This window comes from Cyprinodon variegatus, unplaced genomic scaffold, assembly GCF_000732505.1.
Source record: "Cyprinodon variegatus isolate N-32 unplaced genomic scaffold, C_variegatus-1.0 Scaffold362, whole genome shotgun sequence".
Lineage (NCBI taxonomy): Eukaryota > Metazoa > Chordata > Actinopteri > Cyprinodontiformes > Cyprinodontidae > Cyprinodon > Cyprinodon variegatus.
Window position 1 is genome coordinate 617,070 of NW_015150815.1, and position 21,470 is coordinate 638,539.

Below are 21,470 nucleotides of genomic sequence, written 5' to 3' on the forward strand. Positions count from 1 at the left end.
AGAGAGAGAGAGAGAGAGAGAGAGAGAGAGAGAGATTTATAGATAAATAGCAATGTATACATCTATATACATAAAGATAATAAATTGACCTCTAGTTCTTTATAATAATTTTTCTTATGTTTCTGAAAGCACTTTGTCTATGTAAACACTATAAATTGACACATGACTTAAAAAAGTGGTCTTTCTGTTTTTAACAACAATATATATTTTTATATGAACTAGTTTTTCATTTCAAATTTAATGTTTAAAACACTATATTTTTGCTGATGTTAGGCAAAAGGCACATGGCATTTCCAACCAAAGAAGAAACAGATCTCTACGTATGATTACAGTAGGTCAGACTCGAAAGGACACTGAAGATTGATATATAGATTTAGGCTTTAGATGTAAGTACTAAGATGCACTATTGCTGTAAAGAACATGCTGAGTCAGAAAGTACAAGTTTCACTTTACTGGTCTATCTACATTCCAGCCTGTCTTTTGTCCTGAGAGAAGGAATATGACCAATGTGTGTCATAGAAGGGAACAGTAACCCTTCACGGTTTTGCTCCTGAAACTTCTACTGTTGTGACCCAAATCTTTGCTAAATGAAACAGAATGCATAACGGATCTCTCTTAAAGAGCTGCTGAATTACCTTTACAATGTTCACAGCCATACTTTGGAAGTCTCGTTTTTCATTGATGCATTGATTACAGGATTACTGAAGAGTCAACAACACAATCCAGGTGAAGTTCATGACTCCATGCAATCAGCTGGCTTTCCGGAGATAGAAAACTTTCAGCCATGATTTGATTGAATTGTCTCTTTAAAGTACCTCGAAATGACATGTTGTGAATTGCTAATATATAAATGAACTGAAATTAATTACAGTTTGTGATATTTATAATTAAGACAGCAAATAATTCCAACTGTACTTAATTTGATCCGTTTGGTAGACAGTTATCCATATTTGTTTCTGGGCTCAGTCAGTCAATGCTCTAAAAACTCTACAGAAGGATGCTGCTGCATAGGATAAACTTCAACCTAGACCAATTTATCAACCCGCAAAATGTCTTTGTTATTAATTCTTTTCTATTTATTCATTTTTTTTTGCTTATTCACTGACACCAAGCTTGTATCATGGTTGTTAAACACATGAGCTCCTGCATGACGTGGCTAATTTAGCCTCATATCACATGGTCAGAGTGAGTGTTGGGACTGAGAAGCCCTTCTGTCCATTGCAGGCAGGAAGTCCTTAATGTTAAAGGGCGTAAAATTGCTTTCCGTTATAAGTAACAAGAGTTTCTTGAAAAGTATGTATTTCACATGGAAAAATAGTGAATTTCTACACTAAAGATTCCTTTAAAGATTTCCTATAAACTCATGTTAAAGAGAATTTTGGCTGATCTATTTTGATGGTCCCTTTCCAGGGTGGAATGACAATAACTTTTGAGCAACTTTAAATTGTTTTAAATGAACAATTTGCTGCACATTTTATTTGAATAAATTATTTTGTCTAATCTAAATATTCTTCTCATTTTAGATAAAGATTTGCCAGTGAAATAATGGATTATTAGTTTATTACATTTAGGCAGGTGCCGGCCCAGTGGTTGGGGCATCCCACAGACCCTTAACCCCACACTACTCCCCTTGGCACCGTACAATGGCAGCCCACAGCTCCCCAAGGGGATGGGTTAAATGCAGAAGTTCTCCAGTGTGAGATCAATAAAGTTAAATTATTTATTCAATTATTTATTTATTTCATTGCTCTGTATTTGTGACAGTCTATTGACAATAAAAAAAATATTTATCTTTTATATTTTTTGCAGCTATCACTGAGATCCTCAAATATTTCTGGCCATTTGACCACCCCTCTCATTGTCAGTAATAAACTAGTTCCTATTTATTGATTGTATCATTCACACATTTTCACTAAGGTCCACGTCCACAATGGAGCTTTTGATTGATTATACATTTAGTGTTCCCCTGATTTTCCACATCCTAAACCAATTTTTGTGTGTTTTTTCTAAGTACGGGATTGTGTCCAGATTTCTACCACCCAGTTTTGGACTTTAGGTGTAAATAAACAACTTTGGGCAATGCAATGGGGCAACCCCACAGCATGATGTGTCTAGCATTTTGCTTTACAGTTTGCAGTAACATACCCTGAACCTGTTCTCTGGCCATAACAAGTTTCTGTAGAAACTTCCATATTAGAGGGACTTTTTTTATGTTTATGTCCATTTGTAAAGTTTGCATAATCTTAAACAGTGACCCTGGTGTTTCTGCAGTTTCCAGTTCATTAGCGGCTTAAGGGAGGTGTTTGGATACAACTGTCTGAGCAGGACATTTTAGGTCATTCAAACTACACATGGTTGGAACTATAAATAGTTAATATCTGCATCAGAGATTGAAACAAAACACACAGAATCATTTTAAAGATAAACATGAAGAAGCGTGGACCGTACTTAAAACCAGGTTCTTTAAATTTTGTCCCAAAGACAATAACTAAGACGATGGGTCAAACAACCACAACCTGCAACCTAGATATATACATACGTGGCGTTCAATAAGTAAATCCCCTGACCCACTTCCAGATGTTAGACCGAGCTGAAATTTTGTATGTGACGTTATTTAAACCTCTATAGATTAAGTAGCAAATTACAGCTCTGAATTATTTGGGGTTTCTGACTTACAGGTGTTTGAACTGAGTAAAGTCTGGAATGGAGCCTGTTGAGTGTCAAGCAGTGATACAGTTTTTCTATTGGAAAGGACTCACACCACGGGAGACTTTTAATGAAATTAAAGCAACTTATTGAGACGATGCCTGTGATATATGACCTTACAAAATGTTTCACAATGGGACATTATCGATATAAGTTACTTTCATTTGACCAAAAGTCTCCAGTTGAGTGCGTCCTTTCAAATGCAAAAACTCAGACTTGACTCTGTTTTAACACCAGTAAATCAGAAACCACAATTAGTTCAGAGCTGTAATTTGCTACTTAATCTATAAAGATTTAAAATACTTCACATGCAAAATTTTAGCTCGATCAAACATCTGGAAGTGGGCCAGGGGAATTGAAGGAAATCCTCAACATATTACCATTTTTTTTCACCAGAGATGTGTTTTGAAAAACAGAAATTATCTTAATTGGTCAGGAAGAGAAATATTTGATTCATTTAGTAAAATATTAACAGACCAAATTTAATGCAGACTTTCAATAGTTATTTTATTATTTGCTAAACTCCTCCAAATATTAGTGGGTGTGCAATTCAGAGCAGGGTAATCATCCTGTTTGGGCTCACTCTGCACTATTTAGCAGGTGCACAGGCAGCTGTCTTCACACATTTACATTTAAATGTTAAAAGAAGAGTCTTTTACATTGTACCTGTATACATGCGTATCAGCGTAGACGTGTGTCTTGTTTCTTTTTTGAATGATTTAATTATTTTTATCCTACCTTTCGGTTTGCAGTCAGGGAATGTAGTAGTTAGAGGGATTTACCTGCTGCAGACATGACTTCAGCATTTGAAAGTATGATGGTAAGGTTGGATTAAGATGTTACTGACTGTGTTTGGCCTCAGAGCCTAATGGTTACTAGTGCACAACAGACGGCTTTTAAACAATTCTTGGAAAAGTAGTGAATGCATAGTATTTCCCTCCTAATAATAATAATTTTTTTATTACAATTTGTAATATGCTAAAATCTATATTTAGAAAGATGTACTTATTCTTTTTGATTTGTTTCTATTAAAAGTAATATCTTAGTCAGTGTGCTGTAGGCCCTTGTGCAGAAGTCTGTAGATTTTTTCTTCCAAGGAGTCAGACTTTCCTATAATCCTTTAATAAGTGGACTTAAGCAACAGTTCCTCTGGTCTTTCAACTTATCATTATTATGTTTTTTGGCTTTGTCATTTTCTTTAACTCTTTTCAGCACAATACCCTGACATTTTCAGAATAATAGCTTTATGTTTCTTAAGTCACCTCATTCTAACCCGTGAATCATTCAGGTATAATTTAAGGGATGAAGCACATATGGTGTCAACACACAATCACACCTCTAACAAGGAAAAAACATTAAATAGTCTCTCTACTTCCACCTTTTTCTTTCAGACAGTTGATCTGATGAACATAAACTATATGGCTGATACATTTCTCTTCTTTCCACTGCCTCTGGTCAGGCTGGCTTCACACTACTCAGCCTGTTTTTCTAGTGTTTCCATGACCATTCTTGTACTTGACTGTTTTCATGCCTGGACAGGAGACTGAATGAAGCAAAATTCTTATTATTTTTATCCTATCCTCTTTCTGGTCCTACACAAGCACTCTCTTGTGGCCATTTTGTTGATTTCTTGGAAACTCGGAGTTCAATTAAATTTTTTTGCAATTATTAATTAAAGTACTTTTTTTTCTTTAAAAAAATGTAATCACAAGGGTGTTCAGAATAAACTACATTTCGCCTCCTTTAACATTTTTCTTGTTTTATGTATAGGCTATAGTAGAATTAATAAAGAAAAAAGATATAATTGAAAAGAAATGGTGATGTTCTACCTGCTGGGCATTGCTGCCTGACACACCTCCACCAGTGCCTTGAACAAATGTGCCTTGTACACCCCTAGGTCATCAGCTGGGGACCACCAGTTGTGGACATTTCGCTCCTTTAACCTCAACATCTCTTGGTGGTGGAGTGATGACAGGGATCTCTGCCTGCCACCCCCTGCTGATGCCCTAGGTGTTAAACCCACCCCCTATCTAAAGCCCCAGGGAAGCTAAAGCCCCAAAGGAATTAACACAAGTGTTGTAAATTAGCCAAATTACATGGTAACAAACTACAGGATCATTTTAAGTTGAGCACCAAAATGGATAAAAAATGGATTCTAGTTACTCTAAGTGTAATTTGACTGACTGTTAAATAGATTGTTCTAAGTGTTTTAGGATCGTTTGATCTGCTGGTATTTTTCTTCTTTTGGGTTAGCAGATAATAATGGTTTTGAAAAAATGTCCACGGAAAAATTCTGAAATTGCAAAAAAAGGACGTTCATGACCAAATGGACTCTACTGTTGTTGTTTTTTTTTTACTTTCGAACATGCTATATTCACAACTGAAAACACTTACATTGGATTCAAACTACGGTAAAACATACTGATTCTTTGCATCAAAATACCTTTATTATCAAAACTAAATTTTTATTTTATTCTATTTTATTCATTCATTCATTAGCAGAAAACAACATAAAACCTGCGCAGGTGACAACTGAAATCATGAATGAAAGAAACTGCACACACTTGTTTCACTTAAGACTCATTTTAATTTAACCACCAATTATTACATTTTTCTCAATTCTAATTGGCTTTATTGAAAAAGTTTTAAATTATACCTTCTAAAATGTCTAAAAATATAATCACAGTGGTTCCTTAAATAAATTTATAGATTATAGTTGACTGTTTGCTCGATATAAAAAGTAATGTGGCTCATATTTTCAATCATGTTTTTATTACATCACATCAAAGGCTTTTCACATTGCACTGTTAGACATATAATCAGTCTTGGTCTCAAGGGGATAAGGATAATATGAAACAACAGTTTAAACCAATGATTTGAGCTTATTTCTCTAGGTACAAAAGTTTTGAATTAAAGAAAGAAAATAAAAAGATCCTACAAATGATGTGAGATATCACCAGCTGTCCGTGCACTCTCCAGTTAGAAACTTAAGAAAACATTTGAAAAGCACCATGAGATCAAATACTTGAACCCTTTTATATAGCTCCAGCTGACTGTTCAGAACAGGACAAGAGCACAAGCGCACTCCAGTGACCCATTTCCTAAAGGCAGGGTTCACTCAGAACGAGCAAAGTCCTTGTTTGTCACGTAAAAATTTCTCTTCCTGACCTCTTCCGATAGTCAGGAAGAGTTTAACCAGCCTTTTACAAATGATTTATAGGTGGCAGTTAGCACATCAGGAAAGGGTAAATTACAAGTCTGGACTCTGAACATGTGGAGTAAAGCCTATATTGACTTGGTATTTTCACTCTAAATAGCTTTTATATTTACACCGCTGTTTATGAAAACATAACAATCCATAATGAAAACGCTCATGCCTACTTAAAGAACTTTCCTAAGAATTGTTGGAAAAACTACCCTTCAACACCTTTTGCAGGGTGTTGAACGGTGGATCTGTTTTAAAGCTTTTTTTTTATGTTTCCTAAAGCAATTAGAAACTACCTCTAGACCAACATCATATAAACGATGAACACATCAATTCACAGCTAAAATATTACCTAGGCACTCTCTGGGGTATAAAGCCTCTGGTGTGTTTAGTTTTCTTTTAGCTCCTTTCCTTTCTCTTGCACAGAAAGGAAGGGAGGAGGGTCTGTGGGTGAAAGCTACAAAATAGACCACCACTGGCTTAGTCCATTAAATAGGTAATACATTAAAATCTGTGACAATGTACAAAAACAGAGCGCAAGTGTTGAAACCTTATGAACTGAAACACATTGATAGATTTGATTCCTATTGGTGTTTTTCCGTCCAAGACATGAATTTTACATTTAAAGAAGTGAAATTAATTTTTCACTTTGATATGTGTTTGCTGGCTTCACAAACCAGCCTTTTGGACCTTCAAAATGCTCCAAAAACCAATTAATATTATTACTCCACGGTATAAAACAAACAAAAAAATTACTATATCTATAAATTCTTATACATTCTCCACTCTGTTCCTACTCTTGGTCCCTCTATGTTTCATGGACAAGGTTTCTTGGGTGTACTTTCAAAGTTACCTAATACATCCTTGTCATGGCTTACAATTATTTGTAAGCCTTAATATAAAAGGGGGGAAAGGTTTATCCTGTTATTTTACACCACAGAGTCCTCAGCCTTGCTTTCCTCTGCTGCCCTGTTTGCATGAAGAACAGCGGCATGAACTGTATAAAACAACAGACTGCTTATGTCTTTGTTATTCTTCCCAAAGCACTCTCCCTTCTGGAGAACATCAATGATTGAGGTGTTGCAGCATGCAAAGAGCACACTTACACCGATCTCTTTATACTCTTTAACTAGAGCTTTAAAAGTGCCCATGCCTGTTGAGTCAATGAAAGGGATTGCTGAGCAGTCTAAGACTATTGTGTGAAACTCCAACTCTTTTTGGACAAGCCCTACAAAGACATCAAAGTTGGGTTTCTCCCCATTTGTCTTAGCTTGCTTTTTGGAGTTATCTCTGTCCTTTTTCTCAGCCTTTTTTCTCTTAGTCAGTTCCAAGAAAGGTTCAACTCCCACAGCTTTATAGAGGGATTTCAGGAAAGAGTTCTTATTGGCATAGTATAGAGGAGCCTGGAAACGGAAGATTTTAACCCGAGATGGCATTTTGAGATTCTTGTACTCCTCAATATCCTCATACAGATCATTGTCATTGACCTGGCCAAGGAGAGAGACCTGAAACAAAATACAACATAATAGCAGTTACAGTATGCAAATGTAAAAGTGTTAATTTGATTAAGATGTATTTGAGCAGAAACATATTATGGTTCCAGAATACCAACCCTTTAGAATTGGAACCCAAGAACCATATTGTAGGGTCAGCTTACTAACCTTTGGGTTCTGGGTTTTATAGATGACGCAGCACATTGAAAAGATAACGCCAACAAGTAATCCCAGCTCCACACTGATCAGAGCTGTGGCGGACATGGCAACCAGCCAAACAATGGCGTCCATTCGGCTGGCTCGCCACTTTGCTGGGACATCCCTGAACTTCCTCAGGGCTCCCCGAAGACTTACAATGATGATGCAGGCAAGGACACATTTCTGAAGTGCTTGGAAGTATGGGGCAAAGAAGAGGAGCACCAGAAGGACCACAAGGGCACTGATCAAACTTGATACCTGAAAAGGCAAAATATATCAAAAAATATATCGAAAAAAAGATAAAAAATTATTTTCTTTTTGCTATGAAAGTAGAGTTGCAATATTACAGTGCAATGTATGACACTTGCCGGACAATTGCTGAGGAACATTTCTGTTTTTTTATCAATTCCAAAGCAAAACATGATTTTTTATTTGAAACCAGAGCTGCAAACAACATACGATTGCAATAAATTCTTTGATTGTGGAAATAAAAATATCATGTATCATAAATGTGTTAATGTGTTAACTGTTCAAGCAGAGCAGGAGTTTAGTCCACATTGCTAGCATGAAGTTGAACCTATTCCCAGTGCATACTGGAGTCTAGCAAGGCTGCTCTCAGTCACTGGTCCTGTTTATAACTTTTATTGACTTAATTTCTGGGCATAAATAAGTACTGGAGGTTGTCTGGTTTGAGAACCAGCAGATTTTGTATTGCTTCCTCTGTTGGCTTTCTCCTGCCAGGACCTACATAATGTGCTGCGGCGGTTTATAGCTGAATGCGAAGGGACCTGAATGAAGCTCCTCTGGGTCTGAGTCCATAGTTCTTGATTGGAAAAAAGTGGCTTGCTCTCTCAAGGTCAGGGGAGAGTTACTGCCTCAAATGAAGGAGGCCAGTTATGTTGGGGTCCTTTTCATGACTAAGGGGAGAGTGGAGCAAGAAGTCACTAGAGTCTTGCAGCTGCCACCATGTCGTAGATGCCAAACAAGTCTGTTGTGGTGAAATGAGAGCTAAGCCAAAAGGCAAAGCTCTTGATGTAGTGGTTGGACTATATTCCTACCCTCACCTATGGTAATGAAATCTGAAAAATAACAGAGAGAACAAGATCCCAGATACAAGTGCCTAAAATCAACTTACTCTGCAGGGTGGCCCAGAAGTCCCTTAGGAGCTCAGCCATCCAGGAGAGGATCAGAGTAGAACTGATCCTCTTCCGGACTCCGCCACATTGAGGGGAGTCCATTAAGGTGGATTGTACATACATTTTTATACTCCACTGGAAGCCTAACTTAAGAGTTTTACAGGCATATCCTAGTGGGAGGAGGCCCTGGGGACAGCCCAGGACAAGTTGGAGGTACTTTGTCTCTTGGCTGCCCCTGAAAAGCTTTAGGCTGGGAGTCTCGGCTGAGACTGCTGCCCCAGTGACTCAATCCGATATAAGTTGTAGATGACGTTTACGTGTACTAGTTACCTTTATTCTATTAATATTATTGCATGTTTTACACATTTACTTAATTTCTTCTAGATTGCACAGTTCCTATCTCTAATAGGTGGGTTTTCGCAATGTGAGATCAATTGTCTATCGTTTTAAATGAAATGACAAATAACCATTTTTTTCTCTGCCTCACATCAAATCCTTATAAAAATTTTTGAATTACCAAAAAAAATAAATAAAACTCCATGCCTGTCAGGTTTTTGAAAATACACAACATTTTACGACATCCTTTGCGAGCCTTCTGACTATCACAGTCGAGCTCCAGTATCCATTAGATTTTAAGAAAGATGCAAAAGAAATCTGAAATACTCTTCAGACCATTGCAAACTATAATGAGTTGATCAGAATTTGTGAGACTTGCGATGCTAGCAACAGTTCTGTTTGGAGAGGCAGATCACTTTTTTTATATATATAGTTTTATGTTCTGATAAAACAGAAAATTTACAAAAGACTGCTAATAGAGGAGGACAGCGGGAAAGAGGGGTAAAATACTTTATTTTCCTGGCCAAAACACAAGACTTTACAGCTATGAAAAACTCTTGGTCCGGACATTAGGAACAAATATGTGGACTTCCAGGAATTTGTTACTTTCTAATTTCTAGATGCACCACGTTTATCTGCTTACATGAAAGTTTGAGCAGTATGAAAATTACACCCCTTGATATTGTTTTAGAAAGAAAGACAGGTTTTATTCAGACATTAACATCTTTGTGAAATGTGTTTATTGACTCTGGAAGTCGGTAAAAGAGGTGAAATGAATCAATTATCATGAACCTAAAGCCACTCTGTGAGGAAGAACTCACTTTGCCAACATCAAAGTATGTCTTGTACTCTATTTAAACCAAATTTAAGGTGTTTGGCAATACCGGCTAGTATAGAATCTGTTGGAAAACAAGGTAATATTTAGGCCCAAGAACACCATTACAAAGGGGAACTAAATGTTTTTTCCCTAAACTCTAAATTTTGATCCAAGCCATAACTGCATTCAACTGTAAACTGTGTAGTTGCATTTAACCGTCTTCCTTGCCTGGTCATTATTGCGATACAAAAACAAAACAAATTCACATGACCCTATTTTTCATGGTCTGAAACTCACCTGAGTCTGGCAGCCAGTCGAATCCTTCACCATTGTTTTTGCCAGAGCAGCACTTGTGGTGAAACAGTGAAAAAAAGACGGGACGACGTTACAGAGTCCAATGGCCACCATCTCTTGATTGGGACGAACGGTATATCCGTGTTTCTTTGCGAACATCTCAGACAGCGACACGGTGAATGCAAAACTGCAAGAAATCCCATTAAATGTCAAACGTATGTTTCTTTTCAAGTACGTCAATTAAATTTTTCAGATTCAATTGAGTTCAATGGAAAAAAGGTGTTGGGCTAAAAGTAGCTGTTGGTAGGTGAACTCAGGCAAATCGTGGACTCACATTTATTTAAACCTCTTTGGAGAAATTCAATGGTGGAAGATATGCCTAGCAACACTGTATATTGGAGACATTATCAATTAAAAGATATGACTTCAAACTGGTGTTGCCTCACTCTCTCCAACGCCCTAATATGTCTGACATAAACAGTAATTCTATGTTTTAGCACTCCTGCAATATGAAATTTAGGTTATAAGACTGGATTTGTGTTTGTAAATCTTTCCACTTAAATCACTAAGTATAGTATGTTTTCTCTCAGACAGGGTAAAGACACAACTAGACTTTAATGTAATTACATAAACATGCTTTTAGGATGGTTAAACATTACCTAATAATTGCCAAAGGAATGGCATCCAGCGCCAATCGTGGCATAATACTGAATGCGGGTAGCTGAGGTGGAATAAATCCTGTGGGAATGTGACCAGAAACACTGGAGTGGTAACGGGTGTTAAACTCCCCAAAGTGGCTGGCAAGTGTAGCTCCTGCTACAACCACGAGCTCTGTAGGTAAGGGGATCTTTAGACGGTCCTTGTATCGCTCCTGAATCTCCTTCCCAGCCACTATAACAAAATACATCATATTATACAATGCTAAAAAAAACATTTAATAGACTTAAATTGATAGATTAAGAAGCAAATAAAGGCGAATAACCTAAAATTGAGATGCATATGGCACTTGTGATGAGGTCACACAGGTTGGTCTTGTGAATGTTGGCAAAGATGTTGAACCAGGTAACGACTACTGTCCCATAGCCCTGATGACGAGGAATCTTTAGACCCAACAAGTATTTAGCCTGAACTGTCAGGATGGTGAAAGAAGCTCCAGTGGCAAATCCATCAAGCATGGGGGCCGACAGGTAGACCGAGACAAATCCGAGCCGAAACACAGCCATCAAAATCTGTTTGGGGGAGAAAGAGGGTAGAGAAAAGGCAGTAAGAGTAGAAATTCTGATTAATCTGAATAATCGTTAAAGCTTAAGATTGAGAAATGAAAGAACTAAAGATTTTACAAAGTATATATTTGGAAAAAGTAAGATAAAGCACCCAACAATCTTTTGAGATGTAGAGGAGCAATTTAGCATGTTTACCTGTAATAGGCTATTGGCTGCACTGCTAACATAGTCATAAATGTAAATCATTATGCTGTAAAAGAATAAGGCAACTAAACCAAGCTTACACTTTCACATTTATTGTTATAACATCTTCTCTCCTTTGTCCAGAAGCTACACATTAGTTTTCAGTTTTTCTGCCTTTAGCCTTCCTACAGAATGATACTTCCAGCCAATAGCCATCACCATCTTTTAGAAAAATTGTTTTTGTAATGTAACTTCCAATTTCACTTTTTGGAATGAAAAAATAATTTAAATTTCAATGAAATATTTTAAGCCCTTGAAAATTAAAAGTGTATTTCAAATATAATAAATTATCTTTCAAATAATTTTCTATCTATATATATATATATATATATATATATGTATATATATATATATGTATATATTGTTTTGTTGGTGTATGTTAAAAGTGTAGTAGATTCAAACTGTGGCATTTTCCCTGAAATGTATCATACTGTGAAATTCTTATAAATGATATCAAAGTAATTCATAAAAAATGGGGTTTGCAGTAAAACTAACTCAATGTGAATACCTCAGGTTTTGACAAGATACAATTTAATTCACTTCAGTGTATTTCTATAGCACCAACTCACAACACATGTCATCTCAAGGCCCTTTACAGTTCACCAGATCATATTTAAGGAAAACCAGTTAATTGCATCGACTCATTGACTCGAATGGAATCACTCACACTAAGCATGCTTGTAGCGACAGTGGAGAGGAAAAACTCCCTTTTAAAAACATTAATTTCACTGTATTTTTGTGTTACATTTATTTGTTTTATTTTGCTGTATATAAAGAATATCTGTAGAAAAAAAACATTTATTTGTATACAGGATTATGGTGCTGGATTATGTATTTAAAGATGATTTACCTGATAGACACCAGCCAGGAATGTAACACTAGCAGCAATGCTGATGGAGTAGTCATCCTTCCCTAACTGCATACCCATCAGCTCCACGGTGAGCTCAGGTTTAAATGTTTGGTTGGTGTCATTAAAGGCTTCGTGAGGAGATGGGGTGGAGTCCTCACTCATATCAAATCCAGCCAGGAAAACTTCCCTAACCACCGTCTAGATGGACAGCATTAACAGCAAGTAGTCATTATGTGTTAAAGGTTACACAAACCAAACAGTAGTATCATATTTCACACACACAAAAAAACAACTTAATAATAGTCTGACTAAACAGCTCTGCATATTGGAAACACTGGAAACGTACTGTAGAGACAGAATATAAGCATTTGTTTCTAGTATCAACACCATCCATGCTTTAAGATCACAAAAGTGCATGCATTTCCCATTTGCTTTCTCTTGTTAATTTTGTTTTATTTGTTAAATAATATATATTAATTAAATTGATTGTGTCATTCTTATGTTGTAAATAGAGAGCTTCAAAATCAGACCCCAAAAAATCTGAAGCACATATAGAAGAATCAGCATCGACCTTAAAATACTGTATTGATAGATCTCGATTCTTTACTGGCCACTATTCAGATTTTAATAGATAGATTTTTTTTTTCTAAATAAATTACTGTGCATTATGCACTTATAGGCTACACCAAATGATTATTACCTGTCCAACCATGAGGCTCATGAGGCTGAAGATCCCAACTGACACGTGTCTAGATGTTCCCATGAGAAAGTAGATAATATTGGCATAAAATGATGTGTACAGACCATATAAGGGTGGAACTCCTGCTAACAGGCAGTAAGCAATGGCCTGCGGTACCAAAATGATACCAACAATCATACCAGACATCAAATCACCCCAGATGTATTCTTTGAGCTTGTATTTTGGCAGCCAGCGCACCACAGGGAAGAACCCTGTCAGAGTGGATCGGACCTTTGGTCCGGAGCAGGTCAAACCCTTTTTCAGCTTTGATTTAATAACTGAGACAGCTGGCTGTGGCTGGCGAACACGCCGCTCCAAGAGAAGCGGTTGAGCCAGTGGTGTGTCTGTGTCTGGAGAGACATCCTCCATGGTCCTGACGAAGAGGAGGAGGAGGCAGTGCGGGGAGAGGCAGGAGAAGGTCCAGAGGCTGTCAGCTGTGCTTCTAGAGCAAAAATAAAGAATTGACACAGAAACACAGGATTAATGATAGATTCCTACCATAGTATATCTGTTTACATTATCTTTACACTTGGTCTTAAGTGCATTTTATCCTATAAAACCATACATGCATTGGCCACTTTGATAGGTACACCTGTTCTGTTGCTTGTTACTGCACATTGGCTAATAAAATAGAAGCAACTATGTTGATTTAGGTATTTGAAAGAACTGTAGCCAATCTGAGTTCAAATCCAAGATCAGAATGAAAAAGGGAGTTTAGTTGACTTTGAAACATGATCGTTAGGAGGCTGATGTGGGCAAATGGGCAGGTGTGACTGTGTGAGAAATTGCTGATCTGCTGGTAGTTTATTGCAAAAGCTTCTGTTAGATTTACAGTTGGATCCCAGGCAGTAGCACTAGTGTGGACCAAATATCCAAAGCACAAAGATAAAACAGCAGGCTGGTATAAGATGACAAAAATGCACAAACATATTACATCCATCCAAGAGACAGTGGTGGAAATAGCAGTTCAGTTTAAGCATAAATAATGAAGAGGTGAGGACACAGTACAGTTAAGTCTGGGATTTTTCAGACACCTGGAACATTTTAAGTTCAGGTTACTTTTATTTAAACAAAATGTTTCTCTTTAATCTGAAATGAAACACATGTTCCCCAGAAGATAAAACAATGCACAAGAGACCTTGAAGCAGATAAAGAATATCTTCCAATTTTAATTTCATTTATACATGTGGTATTTTAACGATCATTAAAAGGCCTTTGCTTTCTGTATCTATATTAAGCATGATATATATAGTTGGTATTTTTACCCTGGTCTCTGACCCTGAATCCAACCCCCCCACCCCACCCCTTATTGTATTTGTCAGGACCCTGGCTGGACCAATGCAAAAGGTTAATATTTTGTTCTGCTAGTGATTTCCTCAACATTTTGGGTTGTTGTCACATTAATATGTTCGCTAGTGGTGAACATGGAAGTCTTTCTCTGCAGACTGACCATTTCTGATGGATTGCTGCAGAGTACTGGCTGAAAATCCTTGAAATTATTAAGTTCCAAACACCATGCATGACAGTTGGGATGATTGTTCTTAGAGTTAAAGGCCTCTATAAAATTAAAGATAAAGCATTGTGGTCAAAACATTAAATGTTTGTTTCATCTGATTATAAAAACTTATATCAGAATTTGTCTTCTTTGCACAGATAAGTGTTTACAAAGGCCATGCAGGTGTGCCTCCTCTAGAAGATGTGTCCTCTATGCTCTGCAGCCGTGGAACACAGGAGTGTGCTGCAATCATTGGATTGCTGCCTTAAGACGCTGCCACCACTAATGCCCAGTTCACTACAGCATGGCTGTGGTTGTGATCTTTGGATCATGCTTCACCTCTTTCACTATTCTCTTCACCAGCAGAGGTGTAACTTTTGTCTTCTGAACGGCCCCTCATAGATTTTCCACTTCACTGAACATCTTGTTTTTTAGCTTTTTAGAATACTTTGCACTGCAACCAACTTGAAAACATTTAGATTTGAACTTGTAGCATTTTCTTGATTAGTGAGCACCCATAATGCACAATCCCAGGTCCTCAGCTCGTCTGTCTCAGCTATGATTGTCCATAAATCAACTGCAAAGAGTTTTTCATCTGTTAACTAAATCAGCTGTTCCCAATAAATCTAGATAATTAGGATGCTTTAAAATAGCTTGGACTAATTGCAATCTTATAAAACATTGGATTTCTCCCCAAATGGAGAAGTTTATAAAAGGGCAATAATAATTCTGCACGTTACTTTTTGTTAAAAATGTAAATAAAATCCAGTCATTTTTTTCCTACCAAAGGTTGCTGATATAGTAAAGGTAATTCTATGTCAGAGTTTAATGGTAAATCATTTCAAGCTAAACTGTATATCCACGCCACCTTTGACCACATTCAACTCCAATCAAAAATTATGATGGGTTAAATTACGAACTCCACCCCAAACATTTCAAAACACTTTAAATCCAAACTCCTCTGACATTAAAAACCGAAACAAAACCCCAGAGGATGTTTTACATACTTCACATTGTTTGAAAACAAGCATTTTCTGAAAATGTAGTGAGTCACTGTCTTATATCATTTATCTAAATATTTTATGCCAATTCATACGGTAAAACCCCCCCAAGGTTAAGATTCAATCAGGATTACACATTAACTGTGCAGTCGTATCCTTGGTGAAAGACAAAAGACCAAGGGTGAGCAAAGACTTAAATTGCTTTATGTGAATAGAAGTTAGTATCACTGATAAGTAGAAAGACTTCTCCATCTTCCTAGGCTAGACCCATTGAGGGATATATAAAAGTACTCAAATCATCCGTGAATATAAAGTCCTTTTTTGCCATTTTGAGGATTTTTTTTATATTGTTTAAAGCAAACTAAAGATGCTGTACTCTGTGCTGACATTCTTTGTTTTGATATCTAGGTTTGGGCTGAGTTAAAAACAAGTATGCAAAAGCAATGAGAAAACTAACAGAATATCTATATAAGGACTGCAAAGCAACCCTAAAAAAAAAAATGCTGGCCAAGAAGTCAGAACTAAAAATGGATAGAAATACAAACTGAAAAGCAGCTGTGGGTGGCACTGTCTGGCTTTATGCCCCAAATAGAAAAACTGCTCATTACTGAACTGATAAACATTAAGGTATTCACATCATTTTGGTATTTGTCTGAACTTTCCTCTGCTGCTCTTGTAAAGTAGCCTCTGTGGTATTTTCTACCAATGTCCAAATGAACTACATTGAAACTATTTTTAGATGATTTTAACATCACAGAATAACTGGTGAATCATGATTCTGAAAACGCATAACAAGCCCTTCTTTTCTTTTATTACCTGTGAGGTTCAGACACTACAGTTTCTTACGTCACCAAAATAACCTTATTTAAAAAGAGACTGTAGTTTGGTTCATATTAACCTAAAAATGAATAATAACAGTTGTTGTTGCTGCTCCGCACAATGGGAATCAGCATTTCAAGAGTATTTTTTAATACTTTGAAAGTATTAAAAAATACTCTTGCAATAAGCCTTTTCTGTCAGTTGTCATAGATAGCAGCAGTTGTAATAACAACCACACAGTGTTTATAAATCCTGCTGCTGTCAGGTGTTACGCAAGTTTGATTTAGGGTTTATTAAAACATCAAAGCTGGTAGTAAAACTACCTTTCCTAAGTGTTGCTTGTTAACACAACAGCTAACACAATTTGCACACGGGATTTCAGGACTTGCAAACAGAAATTGCTTATTAAGTAAAAACAGGGTTTATAAACACTGTTCAGATAGGGGTTTACACACGCTGTTTTAAACTGGATCCCTTGGAGAAGCAACAGGCAACGGAGCTAAGAAGTGCTTATAAACACTAGTACGCACATCAAAAACATGCAATTTTTCAATCAGTTACTTTAATTGAGTTAAACCTGGCTCTGTTGATGCATGCATATTATATGATTAATATAGACATGCATTCACTTAATAATAAAAAATATATAAATAATACTTTCAGATATTCAGTTATTGGGATGATTAAGCATTGTTGTTGTTGGTTGGCTCTAAACATAGCAAACTAAAAGCCAAGTTAACTAAGAAATGTCTTTTTTTCTAAATTGGTTTTAGAAGCTTTTAGCTCAACATAACATTTTTGCTATAAGATTAGGTGCTTTTGACAGTGAGATAATGATAAACAAAAACTCATCCTAGTTAAGCTATAGTGAGACTGGTGCAAAAAAGCCAAAGCTGAAGTTCGTCAGCAGATACCATGATAAGTGCTGTCTGAATAGTGGCTGTGAGGAAGGAGGTAGGAAAAGCGGGAGGATGCTTTTTATTAATATTTCATGTAGCATACAGACTTCCTTATTTTCCTTACCACTTCAAAGGAGCTATACAGTTGCCCACAATCCTTTGCACGACTGACTTAGACTTAGATACTTAGAAACTTTTATTGTCATTTTGTACACACAAAGTGTATCGTTTTGTACAGCTTTCAGAACATTTCCATTCCATAAAGTGCAGCGGTGATCAAATGCAAAGAGTGTGAGAAAAAAAGATGGTGCAAAAAAACGCATTGTTATGGAGGTTCAGAGCATTAAATATAAATGGTGCAAATATGCAGTATTTATAATCCAGACAGGTAATATACGTACAGTGCACCTCACTGAGCTGAAAAAGTAAACCATTCTTTTAAATGTGCTTTGTGTGACAAATGCAAATGTACATATCTTTGCATTTTTTGAGTTTTATAATGGCAAGCTTCAGTCATTTGCTACATTTGTGTCATTTTTTTTTAGAAAGCTCTTTTCTTTAGAAAGCTCTTAGACTTTTTTAAATCTGTATGTGTTTCTGAGCCATAATGACATTCTCAAAGCTAAAGGCTCTTCAGATTTGGCACAGCAGTCCAAATTTCCTTTCCTACCCATAATAGTGTTCTTACTGTTCATCTCATAAAAGGTAAAGAAATAGGAGCTAGAGTAAGGTGCTAGGAGGTATGATTTGTCTAATTCAGAATCAGCTTGTATGTAAGCAAATAAGGCTAAAATATCAAACCTGTGGAGAAACAAAAGGTTTACCAAAATGAAAATAAATTCTGGTTCTGGATGGAAGTCACTTAAAAAAAAAACAAAAAAAAAACTGCCAAATGTAACACTGGTTTTGGTAAAACTTTCAGTCGGCTGTTAGTAAAATATCTGTGAGACATTTATTTGCTTAGCATTTTGTCTCCTTGTTGGTTTTGAGGGTTTTAACAGAAAATGTTTTAACGAGGAGAGCTTTTTTTATTTTATTTTTTTATTTTACAACCCTTAAATCCTACAAATTGCCAAAGCTCCCTTGATCAAGTGATTGGCACATGCAAGAATCCCATGAATAAAACTTGTGATTAGTTATACGCTATTTAGGGTAACAAGGTTAGAAATGGTTTTATGTTAAGCAGCAGCAGCACAGGCCATGTGTCAGAAACCATAAAGCTCTCTGACATGTAATCAGCTTGGGCCATCACCACACTGGTATGTGCTTTGATTTGGACTTCCTGAGGCAATGCAGGAACTGATATGATGTAAACCAAGGAGGACTAATTTCTTTGTATACTTTAAAGAAACTACAGAGTAGTTTAATCAGGAAATACATTTGTATTCCCATTTTTACCATGTTTAAATCATGCTCTGTATGAACACTACCATTGAGCTGATGGACTGCTCAGAAATGTTCTCTTTGAAGACGCCGAAACATTACACTCCTTTTTAAACGTGCCTTATAAATCTTCTCTGACATTTTTATACGACAGAAGAAATCACAGACAAATAATGCTCCTTTTCAATGAACTATATTACTTTAGTAAGGTATTTCCCCCCTCACAGACAGCTTAAAAATTTTTTTTTATCAACTCCTGATCACTGCTGCAATCATATAGAGGGTCTATAGGGACCAAGCAAAAAAAATTATCCAATTGTCAGCTCAGAATATCAGTCGAAGCAGCTTTTTAAAGCTGTTTTTCTGTCCGTCTCTAATCACTGCTCTGCTTCTTTTACCACCTGACAAAACAGCACCCTGCTGCAGCTCAGTAAATAAATCCACGAGTAGATCCTGTCTTTTTAATAAGGGATAACAAAGAACATTTAAACAAGGTGTGGAGCATGCAGCGATTAAAATAAAACACATTTTTAACCATATATATGGTTAAAAATGTCTTATATATATATAGATAGATATATCTATATATCTATCTATATATAGATATATATATATATATATATATATATATTTGTGTGTATGTGTATCGCAGCAACAGAAACATTTGGCTTCAGAGCTGTTAGTTTTTATCTCTGGTCTTGATTCTGACCTTGACAACAGCATTCCTAAGGGAAGATTAATAACGGTGCTATTATTCATTATAGTCAGAGGTTGAGAAATCAAGCATTTTAGTGTGTCATTTTATTAGCCTCTAGGTTCAAAGGCATAATTTATTGCCATTATTTAAAATTCTGAGATAAACAAGGTGTCAGGTAAAAATGTTAAACAATGATGAAGACTGGTTCAGTGTGGCAGTCAGAGTAATAGTTCCTCCTTTGATTTGCTTTCTTTAAGACCACAATGACCTAAATCTGGAAAAAGTAAAACAAGATAATCTTGGAAAATAAACTTCTTAATGATGTACTCACTTGCAATGTCACTGTCTCATGGACGACCAGAAGTTTTCCTTTTTTTAAATTGTTGTAAAACAGCTGGAAGCCCCTTTTTTAAAAGCCCTTTTCTTATTGTTTATCTCTCTGCGTGACTTCTGCAGCTGCTTTGTCATCCAAGCATTCAGGCTCTGTAGATGAGGGCATGATCTCTTGCAGGACTTATATCAAGATAAGAACAGTCCTTTGCTCACCCTTACCCCGCTTCCTATTGGCTTGATCTCTGGGAGTGGGTGTGACCTTATGTTTTACATGTGTGGCTTTAGAGAAGAGGTTAAATCAAGTCAATTTTTTACTTGATGACGGTGTTTATCTTTCCTCTTGGATGTTTGGGTCGGCAATAGTGATTGCAGAAAAGAGAAAAAAAAAACGATGGTGTGTCAACATGTTGTACTGTTTAAATACATCCTGTGTGCAAATGGATTACATAGCAAACAGAAGATAAACCAAACTATCAGTGAGGTGGTAATTTGGGTTATATAAACAGACTAAACTATTTTATGTATTTGTTTTAATTAGATAATGCGAATATGAGAAAAGGGGGGTTTGTATTACACAAAAATAACCATGTAGTGGTTAATTAGTCATTTAATTTGTTATTCAAAGGTGATTGAATCTTTATTTTGGATAGTCATTTTAAATTATATTTTAACTAATATTTTACTTATCCAATGTTTTTATTCAGTCTTTCTTAAATGTGCAGTTTGTCAAAAGAAACATTTTTCTCACGGTCTGTAAAATCAAACCAGAATTTCCCAGTTTTAGGTCAGTTGTGATGACCAGAACTATTATACTGCTTGCTAAATGTTAGAGTGATTGGATTTATTGTTGCAAATCTGTTGTTTTTTTCTTCAAAAGCTGTGGCATACATTTGCTAAGATTACTTTTTTTTATAGTTTTAGCAAAGCCCAGATGAAAATGTCAAACTTTTGTAAGCTTCTGATCAGTTAATTCCCAACATTTAAGTTAAAGGTTGGAACTCTTGAAAACAAAATATTTAAATAATAATAATAATTAATAATATAAAAAACTCAGTCTGGTTCATCCTATGGTATAATATCCAGAAGCATGAAATTGCCAAAATCTTCTTTTTTTATTTATTTATTTATTTATTTTTTATTGTATGAATGTTTAAACACCATGATAATTTGTAACCATGATAATTTTTTTTCCTGAAAGAGATGAGGTCTCTTTGCCATTGATGGACACATTTAATTTAGAAATAAATTTAATCGCTCCATAAGAAAAGCAGATCCAGGCTTAAGCTGTGAGAGGAGTCATTATTGAGTCCTCCAAGACCAAAAAAGTTAAGTCTTCTGTATGTAAACACATGGTTTCCACTGTGCCTATGGTTTATAAAATATTTGACTCCAGAATTAGAAAAGTGACTAATCATGAAATGATTTTACTGAATCGATGATTACATCTCTGATGCAACTTATGCAACATATGCTTCAAAACCTTCTATAAGATGAGTGCAGCAGTGCTTGAAAGGGGCTGTTTGCACAGAGCTGAGTATTACTGCAGCAAGTTCAACCATTAACAGGCTCAACGAAGAGAAAGATTCAAGTTTTTTTAATGTCA

At 36.1% G+C, this 21,470-nt stretch overlaps 1 protein-coding gene across 2 annotated transcripts in view; it reads right to left on the minus strand.

The window, feature by feature from the left end:
• Window positions 1-6,510: 6,510 nt before the first annotated feature.
• LOC107092015 (sulfate anion transporter 1-like) overlaps window positions 6,511-21,470 on the minus strand; it is a 27,563-nt gene continuing 12,603 nt past the window's right edge. The window contains exons 1-8 of one of the 2 annotated variants that reach the window (XM_015386283.1): window positions 19,866-20,007; window positions 13,202-13,682; window positions 12,502-12,699; window positions 11,168-11,414; window positions 10,845-11,076; window positions 10,189-10,372; window positions 7,573-7,860; window positions 6,511-7,416 (exon numbers count right to left, since the gene is read on the minus strand). In XM_015386283.1, the coding sequence (XP_015241769.1) occupies window positions 6,841-7,416; window positions 7,573-7,860; window positions 10,189-10,372; window positions 10,845-11,076; window positions 11,168-11,414; window positions 12,502-12,699; window positions 13,202-13,609 (2,133 nt within the window). In that variant the 5' untranslated portion in view covers window positions 13,610-13,682; window positions 19,866-20,007 and the 3' untranslated portion in view covers window positions 6,511-6,840. Of the gene's footprint in view, window positions 7,417-7,572; window positions 7,861-10,188; window positions 10,373-10,844; window positions 11,077-11,167; window positions 11,415-12,501; window positions 12,700-13,201; window positions 13,683-19,865; window positions 20,008-21,470 lie in introns of those variants that run through there. The other variant, XM_015386284.1, reaches the window with a different exon arrangement.